Below are 21,678 nucleotides of genomic sequence, written 5' to 3'. Positions count from 1 at the left end.
TGGAGACAATAGCGGTAATTTTTTTAAACAAAAGACAATCACGTCTGAAATGCGAGCAGACATCGCGGTGAGTCATATTAAATAAATTTTTCCGATGTTGAGAAATTACATTAGGACATCGATGTCAATATCCATCGGCGAATGCGCCATTTTCAAAAAAGATAATGGTAATTTCTCCAGACAGAGTGTTTTCTATGATATCGTAATAAAGTTATATAGATAAGTTTGACCATGAAAAATAAAACGGTCAGCGAAATATCAAGCAGGCTATTTCACGTGCTATAGATATAAAAGTTTTAAGAAAAAGATAACTTTCGACAATAATATAAAAGCCACGTAAAAGTATAAATTTTCAAATGAAACCAAATTATAATTAAATTATCTTTTATGAATTGGTACCCTGATAACGATCTCTTTTTTTTCGCTCTTCTCTAGAGTTTAGAATTTACGCTGAAACGTTGGTTGGTTGGTTGGTTGGTTGGTTGGTTGCTGGGAAAATAGATAGTCACTTAGTTTAATGTTTTATTTCGGTGACAGTGTGTCACTGTAAGATGAATTTGGTTTACGTGTAAATGGAATTTAGAAAGTAAACCGTAAGAGGAAGGATATTGGATAAATGCATTTCGGTTAAGGCGCCTGTAGATCTTATGTCGTGTAAAGTTGTTTCTTTTGATAGGAAATTTCATTGTAAATGTCGCGTACATCTTGTTACCCCGACGATTGATTGATATATTTTTTTCATTCCCCATCAATCTAGATATTGGAATGGACACTTTGTAGCTTTGCTCAAAATGAAACTATTCTCTCTTTTTTTAATGAATAGGTGTGAAACTGTGGAATGTTTTCGCTTTGTTGAGTGTACGAGTACATATATGTGCGTATACTGCGTAGGTACCTTTTATATAATAATTTCTGTTGATCAGATCGAACTATGGTTGAATAAACTTGGTTGAAAAATTTTCAATCAAACAAAAAAGTCATTTTACAAGGTTGGACACTAATGACAGGCAGTATTAATACATCTATCGTAATATTGCAATTTAAAAAAAATTATTTGAGATGACCAAAAAAAAGTTATTCGAGGAGAAAAAAATACTATCGATAGAGAAAATTTTGGATTCAAATTTTGTAGTGAAAATTTGCATTTAGATCAACTGGCTGAGCAGGGTCTTAAAAGTGGTTAATATCGAAAATGCAGAATTTCATTTACTTTTAGATCGTTTAAATGATGTTTTTAAGGAAACTGGAAAATCTAAAAATCTGTTAAATGTTCTAAAATGACTTGAAACCTCTTCCAATCGACTCGAAATGATGAAAAACGGCTATCTATCAACTAAATTTCAACTTAACCCCTCAATTTTATCAAATTTTGAAATTTTTCATGCGAGATGAGTCACACTTGAATTTTCAATAACGCCATTTTACGACCAACATAGTCACTTTGAGGGAATTCTCCCAATTTTTCATCGATTTTTTCAAGAATACGTAAGTACATAATCAAAATCGGAAGGTACAAAAAATTAATTTTGAGAATTTTATATTAAAAAAAAGATGGCTACGAAATTTATAATCGGAGTACATATTTCGACCTGGAAAACACGCTTCTAGAGTCAATTTTTCCAAAGCTGAATCCTTTTATTTTTTGAAGAAAAGCTCGCCTAAATGTAGCTATCACCCACCAGACCTGACCTTTAATTTACAAAAATTATGAGTAAAAAATGAAAATCCACACCTCGAACCCTAAAACGTTCAAATAATCTAACATCACACAATATCTACTCCATTGGCAAAAGAGTGTAAAATTTAATAACAACAACATATCAAACAGATAATAGCCTATTGTACAAGAAAAACGAGATTTTTTTGGAACGCTTCCAGAACGATTGAAAAAATCATTTAGCAACTCGAACGAAGCTATTAAGCAACTTATCTCACATAATGTTAGAGTTGTTGCAGCTCAGTTCAATTAAGGGAGTAAGTGTAACGGTCATTCTGCTTTCGAATTGTTCCCATAGGAGATGAATGTCCTTCGATAACGTTAAACCGAGTAAGTACAATGCAAACAAATACAGCATTCCTCGCCTATGTATTAGATGACGGAACCACATCTCTTGTGATACACCAACTTACATAAATACACGAGGAATCCGGGCAAAATTTACATTTTGAAAATTTACGAGACAGTGGAAATTATAAAGCTCAAAAGGTGAAATTCCCCAGTACGTATTTTATGAGATGACACAGAGACAATGTATTCTGGAAACGAGTTGCTATCATAAATATCAATAGTAAATTTTAGTATAATGTTCTCGGTCGAATCCAATTCAACTTTACAATTATTTAAATTACCTACATAAAAGTTCAACCATTAAGAAAAATGCATCGGTCGTATCGAGTTGAAAACCAAACAAAATTCTTCCCATCATCGCCAAAATTTTCGATCCAGCTAGAAATTAGAAACATTTTCCAACTCGTTGAAAAAAATCGAGTAAGCAGAATAAAAATAGATGAAGACGCGTCGTCGATGTTCAATTATTAAAAATGAACGAATCCATTTGTAAAAAAAATACTTATTTTGCGGTTCAACTTTTCGAAAAACCTTTGACATAGCCTATAGTGAAATTCGATAAATTTTTAACATTAGCGAGTCGCCGAAAAAGCGAACTAATTAATTATGAGTTCTCTTTGATCGCGAGGTTGTACAGAGGTCGTATTCGTATAGAAACCGGCTAATTTAATTTCACATTTTTTATAGATTGCAAAAAAAAAAAAAAAAATACACACGGTGACAAAGCACAGTATGATTTTTTGCACGAAGAAAGAAAAAGAGAAGCGTTTCTTGGTCACGATAGCCAAGTTCGCGTGATGCAATATTTTCCCTCAATGTTTAACATCGAAAGTGAAAAAATATCATTTTATTTCAGTTCAATTTTTTAAAATACTCTTAGCACGAATACATTCTTATAAATTGTTTTTCCATTCGTTAAATTAACCGAATTAAAGCGAAAGAAGCTACACTATAAAGAACATAAATTCGCGTCGAGTTCATCACGTGTAACTATAGGCCTACGATTGAATATTCGAAAAATTTTAATCCAAGCGGACAACTTTGCCGTTATATAATTTGTTAATTAGAGAACTTTACGGGGGGAAAATACTTCGAATTTAGACGAAGTTTCAATAAAACGTCAGTTATTTTACTTGTCTTGTTTTTTTCCCTCATCGCTACGACAAAATGACGCGATAAAAAGAGAAGAAAAATCTGCAAAGTTTTTTTGGCCGAAATTTTCAAACTTGTCGATGGGAAAACGCATCAAAAAAGTTAACGAGTTGAAGCGATCAATTTTCAAAGTAAGCAAAAAATAAGTTTATGGTTCTTTTTTTTATGGGTAATTTCGTGTTTATTACAAGATTATAACAGTAGGCCAACACAATGTGCGTGGCAACCTGATACCTACACATTGAAGTTACACAGCGAGCATTCATTTACGTATACGCCGCTAAATTTCGATTGTCGATACCAAAATGAGAATTTTTTTCGAAATTTTACCAGTTATCAGTGCACAGATCTGATCAACACAATTGAAAATCCGCTTTCAAATAGCCGAGTCGGTTCTCTTTCCAAGCAAACATTTTACGCTGCCCTTTACTCGCGTCAATCACATTTAACACTTTTTATACGGGTCAAAAAAACACACGATGCAGAATGTGCAATAAATAAAAGCCACTCGACCGTTATTCTTTCATCCCTGCAATAGCAATTTGTACCGTCACTGAATGGACCTTTCATCATTCTATGTTTGCATTTACGTATAAATTCTGTCCGCAGTTCGATTTTTTCACCATTCGGTGTGGCTTTCCATACCACAAACAACGCTTTGTTTCCGGCTCCTCTGTGCACAGATATTTGAAATTACCGAATTTTTGAATTCGTTATACAAATAGCAACTTTTACGCTACAGAAACTGAGAAGACAATATAAAATGGTTTCTTTCGTAAAAATACACCGCTTCTTTTTTTTTTTGAAAAAGAATCTCGCATAAGTCATCGGCCTGCTAACTGGAGCTGAATAATGGAGTCTTTTAATAACACCATTTTGTAAGGGAAAAAATCTCGGAGATGTTTGAAATCGTAGGCTAGAATCGTTTTTAAAGCTAGATAATGGCAGTTTTTCTTTGCGAAATCATTTAAATACATTCGAATGCAGGTTTTTTTTCGTGAAATGAGACTATGTTTAACTAAAAAACAGTTCCAAAGAAATTTGCATTGTGCTTTTTTTGCGTTGAAAATTCCCCGGGTCGATACAAAATTTTGCTTGAAAAAATAAAGTTCAATGACGATTGAACGAGATGAGTAAATGTAGATATAGGAACGATTACATCTTCTTCTGCAGATTGCTAGCTACTGAGGGTTGGCTTTTTATTCAGAAAAAAATTTTAGTGGTCGGAAACTCAGAATAGAGCTATAAATTCCACCGGTGCTTGACTCGTTTTCAAAATTCAGTTCTCATTTTTAAAAAACCATAAAAATTTATAGAAATATGCCAGACATTGCCAGAGGCTCCAAAACCACTAAATTTAAGATTTTTAACTCGATTAGGTGAGTGAAATTTCGTGAAAACTGTTATTTCAAAATTTGATACAGGCTTCAAAATTGGTCAAAATCACTTGAACCGGCTTCCAACCGAATCAGGGAGTCGAATATAGCGTGCTTACCAAACTTCAGCTTTTTTTGATTTTCTTCGATTAAGCCACGAGCTTCCAAAAATTGAAGCATAGTTTAAAAAATGATGTACCTAGTACCTTACCTACCTACAGTTTCAGAAATTGGAATTTTTTGAAAATTTATGGTTGAAAAATGACAAATAATAATTTAGTTACTAAAAAAAAAATATCTACCACCACTTGAGCATGGAACAATGGCAATAGATTGTGCTCTTTGTCGAGGCATGTTTCTTACAAAACCAGTTTGGTTCAAATAAAACTAAGTAATTTCGTTCTTAAAATAAAAAATACAAAGCACTCAAGAGAAAACAATTCAAACCTACACAAATAGCTCTTATTTGGCAAAAACAAATATCTTTCTTCAAGACATTTAGGTCTACTTTATCCAAAACTATCAGCTAAAGAATTATTAGCCAATGAATCAAGCAGTCCGGTCGGACTGCCCCGCCAAGCAAGAAAAAAAAAACGAACACAAAAAAAAACAAAAACCGATAATACCAAACGTGATGACAGTCCGGCCACTTACTGCTTATATTCCCTGAACAACTAAGCGTATTTTCGATGATGAATTTCTCGCGAATAAATACACGCACGAATCTGATTTTTTGATATGTTGTTGGCATCAACGAGAGCTTTAATTTGGTATGCTTACAAACTTTCTACGGTAAAAAATGATGTAGATTGGAATACCCAAAGTTAGCATTTTGGGGTAATTTTTGAAATCACTAATCTTCGTGTCAAGAGAAAACTACTGAACCAATTCAAGTCAAATTTCGTACACTGGTGTAAATTAATGAGTTATTTTTAGATACAACGTCAGTTTTGAAAAAAAATTATTTTTGACCCCCTTTTTCTCAATTTTAAAATTTCTTTCCCCCCTAAAACACCCTCAAAATGAAAATTTTTCGCGGTACCGTAGAAAAGGGTCATCTACATTATATTCGCCATCATTGTGCAAAATTTCAAGCAAATCGGTTCATTTGGAAAGGCTGTAGCCTTGTCAACGGAAATTTAAGCATGAAATTTCGTGATGACTATTTCCATTTTTCATCCTAAACCACCCAAAAAATGAAAATTGTTAGCTGTATCATAAAAAAGGGTAATCTACATCATATTCACTATCAATGTGCAAAATCTCAAGCAAATCGGTTCATTAAGAGAGGCTGTAGCCTTGTCAACGGAAATTTCAGCATGAAAATTCATGACAATTTCCGTTGACAAGGCTACAGCTTCTCCAAATGAACCGATTTGCTTGAAATTTTGCACAGTTGTATTAAATGTGATGCAGATGACCCTTTTTTATGGTACAGCAAACAATTTTCATTTTTAGGGTGGTTGAGGGTGAAAAATAGAAATATTCATGAAATTTCATGCTTAAATTTCCGTTGACAAGGCTACAGCTTCTCCAAATGAACCGATTTGCTTGAAATTTTGCAAAATGATAGCGAATATAATGTAGATGACCCTTTTCTACGGTACAACGAGAAATTTTCATTTTTGGGGGGTTTTATGGGGGAAAGCAATTTTCAAATTGTGAAAAAGGGAGTCAAAAATGATTTTTTTTAAAAACTAACGTTATATTTTTAAATAATACCCTAATTTAAATCACTGTACGAAATTTGACTCATATCAGTTCGGTAGTGTTCTTCTAGTGAGAAACTTTGTGATTTAATCAACAAATTATTCTAAAATTGTTGGTGTACCCGAATTCCCATTAATAATTTATAATAATGTACATTATTTAAAAAAAAAAAAAAAAAAGTCGTGATATCAATCGAAAATACTTTTAAAAAGCAAAAATTCCGCCAACCAAAAAAAAAAAACTTACCTACAAAAAAACAAAAAGAATTGTCAACAAAAATCTGATATTCTCAACGTCTTGGAGTATGTACCCAGATTCGCATTAACAATTTACAATATGTACACATTAAAAAAAAAAAGTCGTGATATCCATCAAAAATACTTTTAAAAAGCAAATTACCGCCAACCAAAAAAAAAAAAAAAAAAAAAACTTGCAAAAAGAATTGTTAACAAAAATCTGTTCATTAAGTAACTTTAATGAAAAAATTCATGATATCAAAACATCGCCAAGCAATTTTCATTCAGCAGTTGTGATCAGGAATTGATATGGAATTTCAAATTAATTTGGTACTTACTGAAATAAAATATCCATAAGTTTGAGAACTGAATTGAAAAACCGGGCCAAGCGCCGGCGGAATTTATCGGTCCGGTTTTTCAATTCAGTTCTCAAACTTATGGATATTTTATTTCAGTAAGTACCAAATTAATTTGAAATTCCATATCAATTCCTGATCACAACTGCTGAATGAAAATTGCTTGGCGATGTTTTGATATCATGAATTTTTTCATTAAAGTTACTTAATGAACAGATTTTTGTTAACAATTCTTTTTGCAAGTTTTTTTTTTTTTTTTTTTTTTGGTTGGCGGTAATTTGCTTTTTAAAAGTATTTTTGATGGTACGATATTTTATCAATAGCCCGGTAAGCTGCAGACCATAAAACGCTCGCAAGTAAACTACATAGAAACTACAATACAACATTGAACTTCCTATCGTTATCAATGAAAAATTCAAATCGTAGCCATTTTGGAACCCACTGTAAAATAAGTTAAGTATGAAAAGCTAAATTCTACTTTCCAGCTCGTTGATTTTCTTCTTTTCTACTCTTTTTTGTCATAGAAAAAATTATTCATAAAGACGCGATGGTCCGTTTACGTAAAAGGCAGTATTCTATCAGTTCCTTAAATCATCCCTGGGGATTTTAGTCAAGGAGGCGAGAAATGTGAGAAAAAATGAGCAGCTCTATTTTTATGGGAAACTCCAAAGAATTGAGACATCGTAGCGTGGAAAATTTTTGTTTTATTTTGCCATATCGTCGACCGTATGCATAATATACCTACGTAATGGATTGAAAGAATTGTTACATTCATAAAATGCGAATTACACGCTATACGTTTACGTACATCGCGTATACGAGCATGTATAGACGCGAAAATATGCTGCAGAAAGGATTATTTACGAATAACTTTACCACATGATGTAGGTGAAGTATTTCACACATTATCTAACAACGCGACACGACGCCGACGTTTCATTTTCATTTAAAACACTCGCTTGCTAGGTGGTTTTTCTTTCTTCGTGTAATAGTCGAGCTTTGAAAGCTGTTTGATTTTTTTTTCTTTTTTTTTTCATTCTTTTACGAATCGATGCTCGTATAGTTGGGTGATATACAACTTAGTTCACATAAGTACATCTTGACGACGATACGGTTTAAAAGTCTGCCTGCTGTGGTGGGTTTTTTCCTTAAATAAACATCAAAAAACTTTCGAATTTATTACCAAACAAAGGACACGATTTTATTCCACATGTAAAACCGTTTCGTGTTCAAGTGCATATCGAAAACGAGAACAAGTTTTAGTGACATAAACAAGACCCGTCATAGTACACATATCGAGCCATCATGAATTGTGAATATAAATACGACGAGAAAAAATTAACAAGGTCAGTTCGATTCTTAACGTGGTCGTATTCCATGAAATAAAATAAAATTTACATCGAGTTGATATTTTATTCCATTTTGTAGGGCGAATTCGTCAACCCAATAAACATCAATAAAAAGCACAAAGTTGTTGATCGATATGACCATACATCGACATGAAAATTTCAAAAGCTACGACGACGTGTCGTTTGTTAAACTTTATACTCCTGAGCAGCACCATGTATCCACCTACCTATTTTTCAAACTTCTGAAGCCGCAGATCTCAGCCTTTACAAGGCAACCTTGTCAACTTGTCACCTCTGATTTGGCTGAAATTTGGCTCACTGAAAGCTCATATCACCCACACCTCAGAACCAGATTTTCAGCTACCGGAGTCGATTTTCAATTTTTGGCGAATTTTTGAAAATGGCCGAAACAGGTAGGTGAGGTTTCTATTAAAATCGTAAACCACGAGATAAAAATCTGAAATTTTATCATACCAAAGTTGATCCGCCCCTCCCCCCGATTGCGACCATTTTTGAGCCGATCTGGAGCCTCCATTAACAGTTGGGATTCGATCTTAGCATAAGTTCGATGTTCTCAATCAAATGGGACAGTTGAATTGAGAAACCGAGTAAAAATTAGGGATCCAAAATTTTCAGTATGTTCATTTGGGTCTATATTTATGACCACTAAGGAGAAGCGAAAAAAAAGAATATCTTAGATTTTGACGAAAATTGGCCAGGATGATCACTTTGCGTGGGAAACTATCCAGAAAAATTTTGAATCCCGCAGCCATTCAGGGGTCTGCACCAGAGATCCTTAAAGTAGAGTTATTTTTGAAAAAATGCGGTTTTTCGCGGTTTCAGGGTAATACAACCTGCGCAACCCCTCGGTCACCCCCTCCCCTCAAAAGTTTCGATTCAAGTTTATGAACATCCGTGATACATTGAATTCAAAATTCAATACCTTTTTTAGCCAGCTATACCAAGCACTTGAAGTTTATCGAATCATTTTTTACCAAATTATTACACTTTTCTGTCATTTAAAATTAATTTTGCAAAAAACTAAAGCTGGATTCGTCTTCAGTGGGTCAAAATACTCTGATTACCACACTTCACGCGACCATTTCGATCAAGTTTTCAAAACTCATAATTTTCACTCATTTTAGTAAATCAAGTAAAAAAATTGAATTGGGTCAGTTAGATCGAAATGATCGTGAAAAGTGTGGTAATCAGAGTATTTTTACCTGCTGAATAAGAATCTAGCGTTAGTTGTACAATGTACAATTGTACATACATACTTCAAAAAGGTTTTTAAATTACAGAAAAGGGCGATAAAGTTGATAAAAAATTGTAATTTCCACGATCCATCAATCTTCAAGTGCTTGGTAGAGGGCTGAAAATGGTATTAAATTTTGAATTCAATGGGTCAGGGATGTTTTTTTTCAAAAATGACCCTACTTTGAGGACCCCTGGCTCAGCCCCCCTGAAAGTCTACAGGACTCAACATTTTTCTGGGTAGCCTCCCACTCAAATTAAACTTTCTCACCAAGTTTGGTCCAAACCCAAGATATGTTTTTTTTTCATTTCACCTCAATGACCATCCATTAGTACTCATTTTTTTTTTTTTTTTTTGAAATTCGAAGGGAAAAAACTCAAAAAGACCCATTCTACACATTGATTGTACATTTAGAAATGTCGAAAAATTCTCGACTGAGAGATCGACTTGGCACAATGTTAGTTCATTATCATAATTTATTGTGTCAATATACGTATCGATTTCTCGATCAACAAACATTCGATATTTCCATACCTATACAGTCACTTTTGCTGCTCGAATATTCGGTCGATGCCATCGACATGAAAATTTTAAAAGACACATGTCATTTATTACGAAGTTTACGCGATATCTGCTTCTCTCTCACACATTTATATACCTATACTATACCGAGATCCCCTGCGAATTGAAAAGTAAATTTTTCAATTAAATGAAACGATAAATTGTGGCTATACGGAGAGATGCGCGTTTATGTAGGTAAAAATGGCACGAGTATTCTCTGCCATCATCTGTCTATAGGCAATTTTCAAAACACCACAGCGCCATGCCAGTCGATACGATGCGAAATTTTCGCTCGCGACCTTATTTTTCACACCTTGAGCTCGTGTACCTCTACAGTCTACCTACACTATACACGCACAGCACACGAAAAATAGGTAAAGCTCCGACGATAGAGAAAACGAATTCACGCACAATCTCATTGGAAAATTATTCCGCGTGTAAACACATTCGTCGAGCGAAAAGAAGCAGCCAGGGTATAAAAACTGAGCAACGTTACACCATAAAATTAACGGCTGGAAAAGTCTGAACGGAAACAGAAAAAAGTGCCAAAGTAAGCTCTTTTATATTCTTTTGAAATATAAGCAACAAAACGTATGCAAACTTGCCGGATATTTTCACGGTTCAAATTCTACAAGTGTAATTCATTTTCTATCGCGCGCGATCACAAACCACATTAACAAAACCACATCGCTTTATCGCGGCTTAACGCTTGCTAGGAAGTACGAAAAAAATCATATATGTTGCGGTTCGTTCCTCCTTGCGCCGCCTCGTCGAGTCATTTTATTATTTCGCATGTTTGCAATTACGATGAAAATAAATTTTGTCGGATAAATTTTAATCAAACTAAACTTTTCCTCAAACATATATTTACTTTATTTCGCATACGTTCAATTTTCATTCTCCAATCAAGCGTGAAAAACAATGTTTCTTTTATGCAAGAAAAACATCAAAATAATCCAATCCATCGTGGTACCTGGATTAATACAAATTTAATTTCTCGTCTCGTCATTTTCGTCGAGGCCCAAAGTGTGTAGATAGTGTATTTTATTAATCCTTTTTCGAAAAAAAAAAAAAAAAATACCAAACAAGGATAAATTTTCGTTTAACGTGTAATGCAAAAATGAATGAATACGTTTAACGTCGTCGTATATCTCATGTCTAACAACATAACGGCTAAGCGTATCAAAAAGCAATCTTTTAATGACCCAACATGGCCGTGAAATTCACTACGCAGTTGCAAAATTCACTTTCTTTCTTTAACCCTCTGATGAATTTTAAAGAGCGTCTATTTTTGGCGTTTAGGAAATCTACCAACTGCGTCCCTACGAATTGTGCACATTTTCTTCGGACAAAAATTCAGTCGAATACTCGTAAGAAATTCTTCAATAATATAGAGATTGGAGTTGATAACGAATAATAATTTCGAAATCTATTGAAATATCAATTTACAAAGTGTACCATTCCAGAGAAATTTCCTTCCAACGTTGACTTAGGCAATTTACATCAAGTTCATGTAGTTAGTCTGGTTTCAGGATTAAAGGAGCAGTGAATTATTTACACGAAAAAATAATTCTAAAATAACCTAGGCAAGTAGAGGTTGCACTCTCGGGTCCTGAGCATCAAAATCCAACTTAAATTGCAACATGGAGTCAAACATGTCAATGTGTTCACCTGGCACAAAATTATCATTTCCTCACCTTTGACCTTTTTCTTTTTTCAAAAAATTGTTATCCAATTTGAGACTGCCATGCCTATTTCTTGTTGACCGGATTTAAATGTATTTCTGCAACAGGTTTGAAATTCTATAGCTGAAAGAAGAGCTGCTATAAAGAAACGAAATTGGTTAATATCTTTCAATCTTAACGTCAGACGAGCAGATTTCACTCAAATATTTGAAAAAAAAATCAAAATAGACGAGTAAAAATACACAAGACGAATACGAATAAAAAGTTTCTTGTCCATATGTGACTTATTCTCAGAGCTGGAGGGTCTGAAAGCAACCCTAGTTTCTTTTCAACTCTCAAATTCAAAATCAGGCCATTTTATATGCATAGATAACTTGTGTAAAGTTTTATCTTAGTTTGGGTGATTTTCATCACCATCTGGTAACTTTCCGTATCCAAACGAGACGGGGAAAAACACATTTTTGAATATCTGAAATATCGAGAAAGCTGGTGTTGTAAATCAACGGATGCTACGTAAAAATTAAAAAATCGTCTTATTTTTTACAGCCCAAAAAGTTGAAATTGACGAAGGGCCCTTTTTAGGATATGAAGATGAATATTTTTTGATACGTAAATTACTTGAGTGTCGAATGAAAGGCAATGAATCGTGAACAATACAATCAGCACACCTACGTAAAAAATAAAGCATCAGCAGATTGGACAAATTTGTTTCTAGATGATTAAAGCGGGTTGGAAAAATTTTTTAATCCTCTCAGAAATGAGAAAAAGCCACCATTCTTGAGTTTTGAATTGAAAATACATGATTTTTTCAATTAATCCACAAATCTTCTCCAGTGTGTTTATAAAGCCAGAATTAATAATGGGAGATTAGGGCAGTGGCGTAGCCAGGATTTTCTCAAGGAGGGGGCAAAACCAGATTTATAGTCATGAAAAATCGAAATGAGGGGTAATTTTCTGGAAATCTATTGTAATGTGTGGTGATTTCATGAAAATAAAGGCAAAATTACTGCTCGAGCGAAGCGAGAGCGAAAATTTTCGAAAAAATGGGTCCAAACAACGAAAAAACGTCCATTTTTGCATGTTTTCTTTCAAATTTTTGCTCTCAAGGGGGGGCCATGGCCCCCTTCGCCCCTCCCTTGGCTACGCCACTGGATTAGGGCAACTCTCACTTTGAAAGTTCGAATTTTATAACACCTACGAACTAAATCGTTTCATTTCGAAAAATTTTTGACTGAAAAATTGAAGTAAGAACTCTAATTGTGTTTAGAATTTCGAAATCCTGAGACAATCTGAAAGGAAGCGGGACAAATATTTGCACCCTGAAAATGTTTAGAATTAGTATTTCAGTAAATTTTCGGATATTTTGGCATCATCGCGCTGACTTCTTCGACCAGAAAAATAAAAAACTCATCAGCACAAAAACTTATGAAAAATGCAAACGCCGAAAATTCGTCCAATTCAACAATTTTTTCGACCAAAAACTTCAAAGAATGATTTGGACGCAGTATGGGCATTTGGTACCATCGACACAGAAGGGGGGGGAGAGTTGAAATGATCCGAAAATTTTAAAAATCAGTGCTTCATTATTTTTCAAATATTTTACTGCAAAACGTTGACTTTCCAGCAGTGTAACAATCCTTGAAAAAATTTGGAAGCATTTGCGAACCTCCCTCGTGAACACAAAGTGTTTGAAAATAGAGAAAATACTACTTTTCGAAGCTTTCAAATTCCTTTCACCCCCTCTCCTCTCAGTCGGTTTTTCAGAATTTCATTGCGCCCAATTGCTAATTTATGTATTTTGTCTGAAAAATGAGATTTTTCTATTTTGAAGCTTGAAAATTCACGCGAGGTAGATATCACGGAAATTTGGAGAAAGGGTTAATTAATTGGTAGCTTACTTTGATTTGGGGCATGAGACTTGGGATGGTTGGGGAAGGAGATTGAAACGCTCCCAAATTTTTACAACAGGTTTGAGGCATGAAGCACTGATCTTCAAAATTTTGAGACATCATTCCAAACCTTCTTCCTTTTTCCTCCAACTAATCATCGGTTCCAAGTACTCAAGCTGTTTCCGTTTAAAAAATCAGAGCTTGCTTGCATTCCCTCTCTGAACCACCCTCCCAATTCTCTACATTGATAAACTTTTTGCTCCTTAAACCACCACAGGCACGATACGTTAAAATCATGTACATAACTTCTATCACAAAATTCTCATAAAATTATCAACTTAATATTAATCTCCTGCTCTCTATCAACGAATAAAAAAGAATAGAAAGAAAAAATACACTGACACAAATAATCCGCTCATACAAAAAAATTTCCTACACTCGAGTGAGTCAATATTTATCGAGTAAAAACTTTTCCCGACCTGATCTAGGATAAAGACTAAAATATCATAGTATAAAAAAATGAACTTATACGGAATCAATTTCACAACAAAACGGATAAATTTTCAATTTATAATAAATATTTACCCCGATGAAGACGAAAAAAAAATCTCGACACGGTTTTTTTTTCCAAAGAGGTAATTTTCTTGGAAACATCATCTTGACGTAGGTATAATCCTCGTGAGCTTCAAAATCAAAATATTTCACTGTAGAACACATGTTCGAGCAGCCAAGAAACAAATTCGCTGCAATTTATTTGTGACGAGAGAAGTCCTCTGTGTTTTGGTGAAAAACACATCTTGGAAAATGTTTTATTAGATTGGAAACCAATCATGAAAATTTTGCTTCACTACATTACAGGAATAAGAGCCGGTCGATTTTTTTTCTTTTTTACTCTCGTTATAAATAATTCATTTATTGTTCATCCAAGCATTAAAGAAGATTAACAAATGTTTTTTGTTTTTTTTTACGCCCATATAATAACACTTTTTCATTTTTTTTCTCTCGTCGTTAGTTTTGTCTCAGGTGGTTTCTCGATGAGGGTGTATTTTCATCATTGAGTATTAATAATATTTTCAATTTCATTAAAAAACTTTTCAATTATTCGCGTCATCGAAGCGTCAATTTTGTAAAGCTAAAAAAAGAAAGGCAACAGTACGAAAAACATGGAAACTTTTTTAAACGTTACGTCGCATCGCGTCGTCAGTATACGTGGCGAATTTACCGGTATATTTTCATATACACATAGTCTAACGGAAATTTGAAAACGTCGAAATTGAAAATTTTAAGTAAATACGAAACTGTACTACTCTCGCTTATATCAGCAATGTATACTTTACATTTTTACATCAGCCTAAGGGCATAGCTTCGCGAATCTAACAGGAAATCAGGTAAAGAGAATTTTCACAAGAACTGTATTAAAAAAGTTATAAACGCCAATGGCATTTTAACATTCTGTTTTCAAACTTGAAGACATTTCTTGCTTCGGTGTATAAAAGCGAATTATGAAAATTGTGGCTTGAAAAAAAGATACAAAATTGAAATGAATCCGGAGAAGGCACGCGTAAATTCCATAAATCAAAAATAACAAGCGTGAATTTCGCAGTCGAGATTTTCATCTTCGGCACAAGTGACATTTCAAGATAATGAAGACGAAAAAAAAGGAAACATCGAATTTCAAAGGCATAGGTAAGTGTAACGGGTAAGGAAATAAATATTGGTAAAAATTCGAATAGTTTTACGGGAGCTCGATACAACTAAACTAGCTCGTCTACGTCGTAATCTCTATAGAACGAATTTCCCACCAAACAGTCCAGGTACTAAAAAAATATCTACAGTTGACGGAAATGAAAATTAAAACGTTCTTAAAAGCTTTTTATATTTTAATATTTTCTAGTGACACTGAGAAAATATTTTCATCTTTCGAAATTGATGTACTATAAAATTAAATTGAAAATCGATTTAATTTTTTACCTATTTTATTCGCCGTATACTTTACTTTATATTTTTATAATCCGAAATGAAGTGTTACACTAAAGTCGATATCGTCGATATTTGGTAGCGTAGATTTTTTGAGCACACAGCACCTAGAAAGTTACACAATAAGCACCGAGTTCTTCTAATAAAAACATTTTCGTTGAAAAAACACCAATCCATTTATTTTCCCATCGAACGCCTTAATGGATTAATGAGACTTTCTTATATAACTGGTTTGGAAACAATCCAACGACCTATACTTGAAATTATTAATAATGTTATAATTAGCAATGCGGGACGTTTTCACAAAAAGGGAGAGGAAAGAAATAAAATCAAATTATGGTTCAAGCTGAGCCACGCAGTTTATTTCGAAATATTAGAAAAAAAGCAATAACAAAATTAATACAAACATTTGCGGATAAGTATTTTTTGCGACATTTTTTCAATTTTTGCAAACGGAGACGTTGAGTCTGCAAAGTTTCTTCTCTCTTTGCTTTCGCTCTCTGTTAATGAAATAATATAGTTTTGAAGTAAGAGACTGCAGGCAAATAAAGTATCTTCACACTCGGCCAAGAATCCTTCTAATTATTAACTCTGCGAGTCCGAAGCCATTCCACGTCAAAGTGACACGAAAATTGTAGGGTAGGTCATGGATTTTTGTTCATTACTGGTGGAGGTGAGGCCAGGGGAGGAAGTTGTAAAGTTTTGGAGATAGACTAAATTCCATAAATTTTTTCTATGTAGCTTGGTTAGTTCGAAATATAGACTGTTGGAATTTTGGGCTCGCCGCCGGACATATTTTCTCGAAGAATATGCAAAAGCAGTGTAGTCAAATAATTGAATTAGAAATTTCTTAATTGAATTCAAAACACATCATTAAAATGAAAATTTTGAGATTTTCTCATCGCAAAACATCAACTTTTGAGAGAAACCACGAGTTTTATGGAAAATTAAAAAATTGTCCAACCTGTAGAAAGAAATTTTAGAGTAGGTAATTCACTTGTCTAGCCGGCCAATCAATCATTCGAAAAATGAATTTCTTACGTTTACCAAGTTCAATTTTTGAGAAATAAATTTTCGTTCGATTTCCAAGCCAATAAAGTTCAAGTAGATTGTACTTACTTATACCTCTGCGCTAAAGGTACATACATACATACATTTACGACAATTAAATTCGTCGCTTTCTTTCATCGACGACGTCACAGTATAGAAATACGATCTCATAGCATATAAAACCATTTCGCTTTCGAGTTCTTACACCAGCGATAGCAAAATGGTAACGTAAGGTGATATGTTTCAATTTCCTTAATTTAGTTTAGTTAAAGTTTGGTTAGTCAAGCTTTGTTGGTTTAGAGTGCACCCAACGAACGAAACACCATACTAAATGGGGAGGGTTTGTTCATTTTTAAATTTCAATATGTCTTTCCACTACACCTACCTACCTACCTAAATAGATCGTAATATGCTCCAGTTTGAAGCACAAGGTCTTTACCAAGGCGAAATATACCAGCAAATTCTATACGTAACTTGTAACAGTATCTCTTCCTTTATTCTTACATTGTTGTTTCGTTAAAATAGAGACCTATTGTTGAAAAAAAAATCCATTTTATAAAAATTTCGCCAACGGATAACTTACAAGAGACATAATGGAAATTTTTTTCTATAAAATTATCGTCGTCGTTGGTGAAATTCGCGTAAAAACCAACACTCGATTTAAGATGTTTTCGATACCACGTTGCTCGTGAAGCTGAAAGACACGAAGATGGTTGTTTGATCGTACGCACTTCTTCTGTAGCTATTTTTGTAAAAGATGTTGCTCGAGGAATTTTTTCGATGGTGTTTTTTTGGGAGGTAGGGATACGAAAAGCTCGTTTTACATCTATAGTAGTTTTGAGATGAAATTGCGAATTTTTCGAAAATCCTTGTACTGTTTAATTGAGTTTGGGGAGGCATAAGTGTAGATTCTGTAATTTGGGTCAACATTGAACACTTTTTTTCAATTTTTTATTACTGCTTCGGCAGTGAATAAATATTTTGTACCCGGCTTTGAGTTGTCTTAAGGGCAAGAGTTACATTCACTACTTCAAAAAAAATGTATCCCCTCAAAAGTCACCCCTTAAAATCAATTTAAATCCCTGTTCAAAGTTAAACGGCTTATGGGGTAACTTTGAATACCATGTTTTTTTTTTGTGAAAATACTTTTATTAGCTTACTCGTTAGGATAACTTATTTAAACATCTTGTTTTTTTTTTGGTGGGAATATTTTGAACACAGTGTCATATAATCCAGGGAAGAAAAATAACAAAACAAAGGGTAAAAAAGACGTTTTTTATAATTAAAAAATCCCAAAAATTTTCATAGAAAACAAATTTTTTTGAATCTTCCTTGCATAGGTTTCGTACTTTTTTCTTGTGTCAGTGAGGGGTGTTCAATGTTTCCCCACAGAAAAAATGCAATGTAAATTGTTTGCATCGAATTTTTGCACAGAGGTGATGGTAATCATCTCATCTAATAGGTAATATATGTACCTATACTAATTGAGAAATATCATCACCTTCCATTTTGTTTCCCTTCAATTCTGCAGCAGTGGAGTTCTTTTGAGCAAAATTTTCGAAAAAATTGCTCACAAATAGATTGATAAAAAAAAAGATCTCTCTCATGGTGAAAGAAGAACATTCTTAAAACTGCAGCTCTGGATCCCAACTTTTTGAGATTTCAATGAATTTTTTTTGAGAGATTTAGATCATAAAAGTACACGTTTTTTCATTCATGTCGAAAATAGATCTCTATCATGGATCGTTTTCAGAGTCACTGCTGCTCCTTCGCAGTTTTTGAAATTTAGAGAATTTTTTTTGAAAAACTTCTGCTCTTGAAAAATTATTGGAAAAAATCGAATGCGAGTAAAAGATCACGTTGTCTAGAGTAATAAGTAGCTGGGCATTATTTGATTCCTTCGTCCATTTTACTTATGCAATTTTTGGGGAATTTCGTTAAAATTCAAAACTATTTTCACGTTTGTTTCTCTGCTCAGGAATTATTCCAAAGAATGTTCGACCAATCGCAAACTTCGTCAAATTTAAGCATTAAAAAAAATTAAATTTCGACTCACTCTAACGAATACTTTTGGTTGAAAATTCGTAAATTGACAACAATAATTGGACACCGATTCTTTATTTTGTTGTATTCGCGAAATAAAAGAGCATGGATAATCTCGAGGGAATGGAGGATTAAAAATTTGAAAATTTATAATTCACGAATGAAAAACAAACAAAATGAAATTGATGAACCACTCTTAAATAAAATAATCTCAAGAGCACTCTTACTCGAGCAAATATTTATGTACGGATGTATTTAATTGGTTTTAAAATCCCTGAACAACAAAGTGAGGGGTACGGATCGTACACGATCACTATTCAGTCACCCATGAAAATTCGCACACAAATTCTTCGAACTCAGTAGCACACAAGCAGAAAGGAATTTCAACCTCTGAAAATTTTTCTCCCAAAAAGGTATCCTGCTTCCGTCTGCTAATCAGTTACAAACTCCTTCAACAATTCACCGCCAAAAGAAAATACAGTAAACAAACGAATGACTAACATGATTTCGGTTTTTCCGCCGCTATAAAACGTATGGTTAGCGAGCCATGTGTGTTTGCACAGCACACAGGGTGACCCGAATCTCAGATTTTACTGCCTATTTTAGTTCTGCAGCTCGTATATTTTATTGAATTACCGGTATAATTTGGTAAAACGAGGGGAAAATTATAGCTAAGGGTTTGCCACAAGAGAAATGGCTTCAGTTTTTTTTTTAAAATTTATCAAGATTTGACTTTTTTCAAGAGTAAAAAAAATGTTGAAAAAACTATCAATTTATTCTCATAAATTTGATCGTGAAATTTCGCAAATTTTACTCTTTCTTGAGGGAATTAAAATTAATCTCGATTAATTCGGGTATGAAATTCAAATAGGTAAGTAGGAATCGGTACCATACATATCTAATGAAGATTGACAAATAATAGGTCCAGTATGATTAAAAATTTTCAATTTTTCAATTTTCAATCGCTTAAAACACTTTTTATGTGTTCTAAAATGATAAAAAAAAAAAAAACAAAGGAAAGAAAACGAATTAAAATTTAGAAGATGGCAAAATACGTGCGATTGTCTCACATCGATTTTCAATTGATTTCGAACCTTAATGACGTTATTCGAAAAGCCCCTTGACAATAAATAAAGCGTTTATGAAAAGTCACAGCGATATAGACACGAATGAAAAATCAACGCGATTATTTATAATTGAAAAAAAAAAGGTAGGTAGCGTAACTTTTTTTGTCAACGATTTAAAAGTCTACATTTAACGAGACTGGAGTATTATTTTTAACGGAATTTTATATATCGTGACAAATCAGATAAAGATAAAAAGGATGTAAGCTGTCAGCGAACAAAACCCAATTTATTCTTATCTTATCATACAACGATGGTATTTAGCGTCGAGGGAAAAAATGAAATAGAATAAACGCTTTACTTTTACGTACAGATAGGTAGAGGTACAAGTAGTAGTAGATATACATACATGTAAGCTACAAGTTACTACCTCTAGTATAAAGGTATGATAAATTGCGAAAAAAATCTCTCTCGAAGAGACTTACCAAAGCATAAACAGCAAACGGCATAGCTCCGATGGCCACAAGTAAATCTGCTAGGGCCAAACTTACGATGAAATAATTGGTGACCGATTGCAATGTCCGTTCTCTATAGACACTCAATATTACTAACACATTTCCGAAAATCGTCACAATCGGTATGATGAACAACAATAAGGCCCAATAATTACGGTTGGCTTCTTCGCCGAATACCGTCTGATTGAGTGAGCTGTTTTTGTTAATGCTATCTAGTTCGTCTAGAAACCATGTTAAATTATCATGGAATGGTTTGCGAGTGACATTGTAATCTTTTGGAGTTGAAGTCATGTTCGAAATTGGATTACTTCGAGTACGTTCGCAGGACGAATATCAAAGTGGTCCTGTCCAATCGGCTTTACACGGCATTTGAAAAATTCATCATCACCGGCGGCGTGTCGCATTCAGCCTGCACATTCGGATGACAAAGTTGACTTTACTAATATCACAGCGTACTCGGTAAACATTTCGCTACGGCTGGCTTGTCAGAAAAAAAAAAAATCCCACCACTCGAAGACTCTCGATCAGGTGTGCTAGTGTGATTTTTTTGTTACATATTATTTTTTTCCATACTCTCTGTCTTTCTCTCGCACATTCTCGCGATAGAACCTAAACAGCGGCGAGTAGCCTGGCGATCATTTACGTGTACGCAAAACTGTCTAATTTGAAGACAGCTTTTGTATTCATGAACTATTCAAAACCAACGGTCCGAAAAAAACGAGAAATATTTTACGGCATTTTAAACGTCGCGTCGGCGGGATAACTCGATGTGATTTATTTAACAGAAACGCGATCCGGCATTTCGAATGACAAACGAAAATCTCGAACGTGTTTTGTTCAAATAAACTTTCGAATTTTCCGTTACTCTCGCCCGAACCATACGTATTCGACAAACTGAAATACCACTGAACTAGCCGACATCACAGGACAACTTGTATCATCTCGCCGCGTATAAAACGCCGTTTCGCAGCCGCGACGACGCAGTTCCATCCAACTTTCCATACCTACGATTCCGACGCCAAGTTGCGCCGCACGCCCCGTGCGTGGCACGCGGTGTGCGACGTCCGACGTGCGAAATATTGCCTAAAAAATAAATGCACGCATGCAGCTAGGTCGCCTTCTCGTCTGTGTGAATTTTTTAATAATTACTCCGCAGTCCGGCGACGACCAACGAGCAACGACACTCTCACGTTTCAGTATTAATTAGATCAGCCGGCTGAAATCGTACCAATTACTTCCATAATGAGATGGAAAAGTTTCCCCCTCATTGATGCGGATTTTACTCCAGCTCCTCGGTGCGATTTAACGTGGATGAACAGCGATTTAGAATTTAAATGAAATTTTTTTTGAAAATAGAAAAAACTTGACCTTAACATCACACAGATAGGCAGC

At 34.1% G+C, this 21,678-nt stretch overlaps 1 protein-coding gene across 2 annotated transcripts in view; it reads right to left on the bottom strand.

Moving 5' to 3' along the window:
• The window catches only part of Dop2R (dopamine D2-like receptor), a 291,956-nt gene extending 270,727 nt beyond the window's left edge, over positions 1 to 21,229 (bottom strand). Inside the window, exon 1 of one of the 2 annotated variants that reach the window (XM_065356806.1) lies at positions 20,257 to 21,229. In XM_065356806.1, the coding sequence (XP_065212878.1) occupies positions 20,257 to 20,577 (321 nt within the window). In that variant the 5' untranslated portion in view covers positions 20,578 to 21,229. The remainder of the gene's footprint in view (positions 1 to 20,256) is intronic. The other variant, XM_065356807.1, reaches the window with a different exon arrangement.
• Positions 21,230 to 21,678: the final 449 nt, after the last annotated feature.

This window comes from Planococcus citri, chromosome 3 (assembly GCF_950023065.1).
Source record: "Planococcus citri chromosome 3, ihPlaCitr1.1, whole genome shotgun sequence".
NCBI lineage: Eukaryota > Metazoa > Arthropoda > Insecta > Hemiptera > Pseudococcidae > Planococcus > Planococcus citri.
Note: the sequence above shows the minus strand (reverse complement) of the source record. Positions and strands in the feature narration are given on the sequence as shown.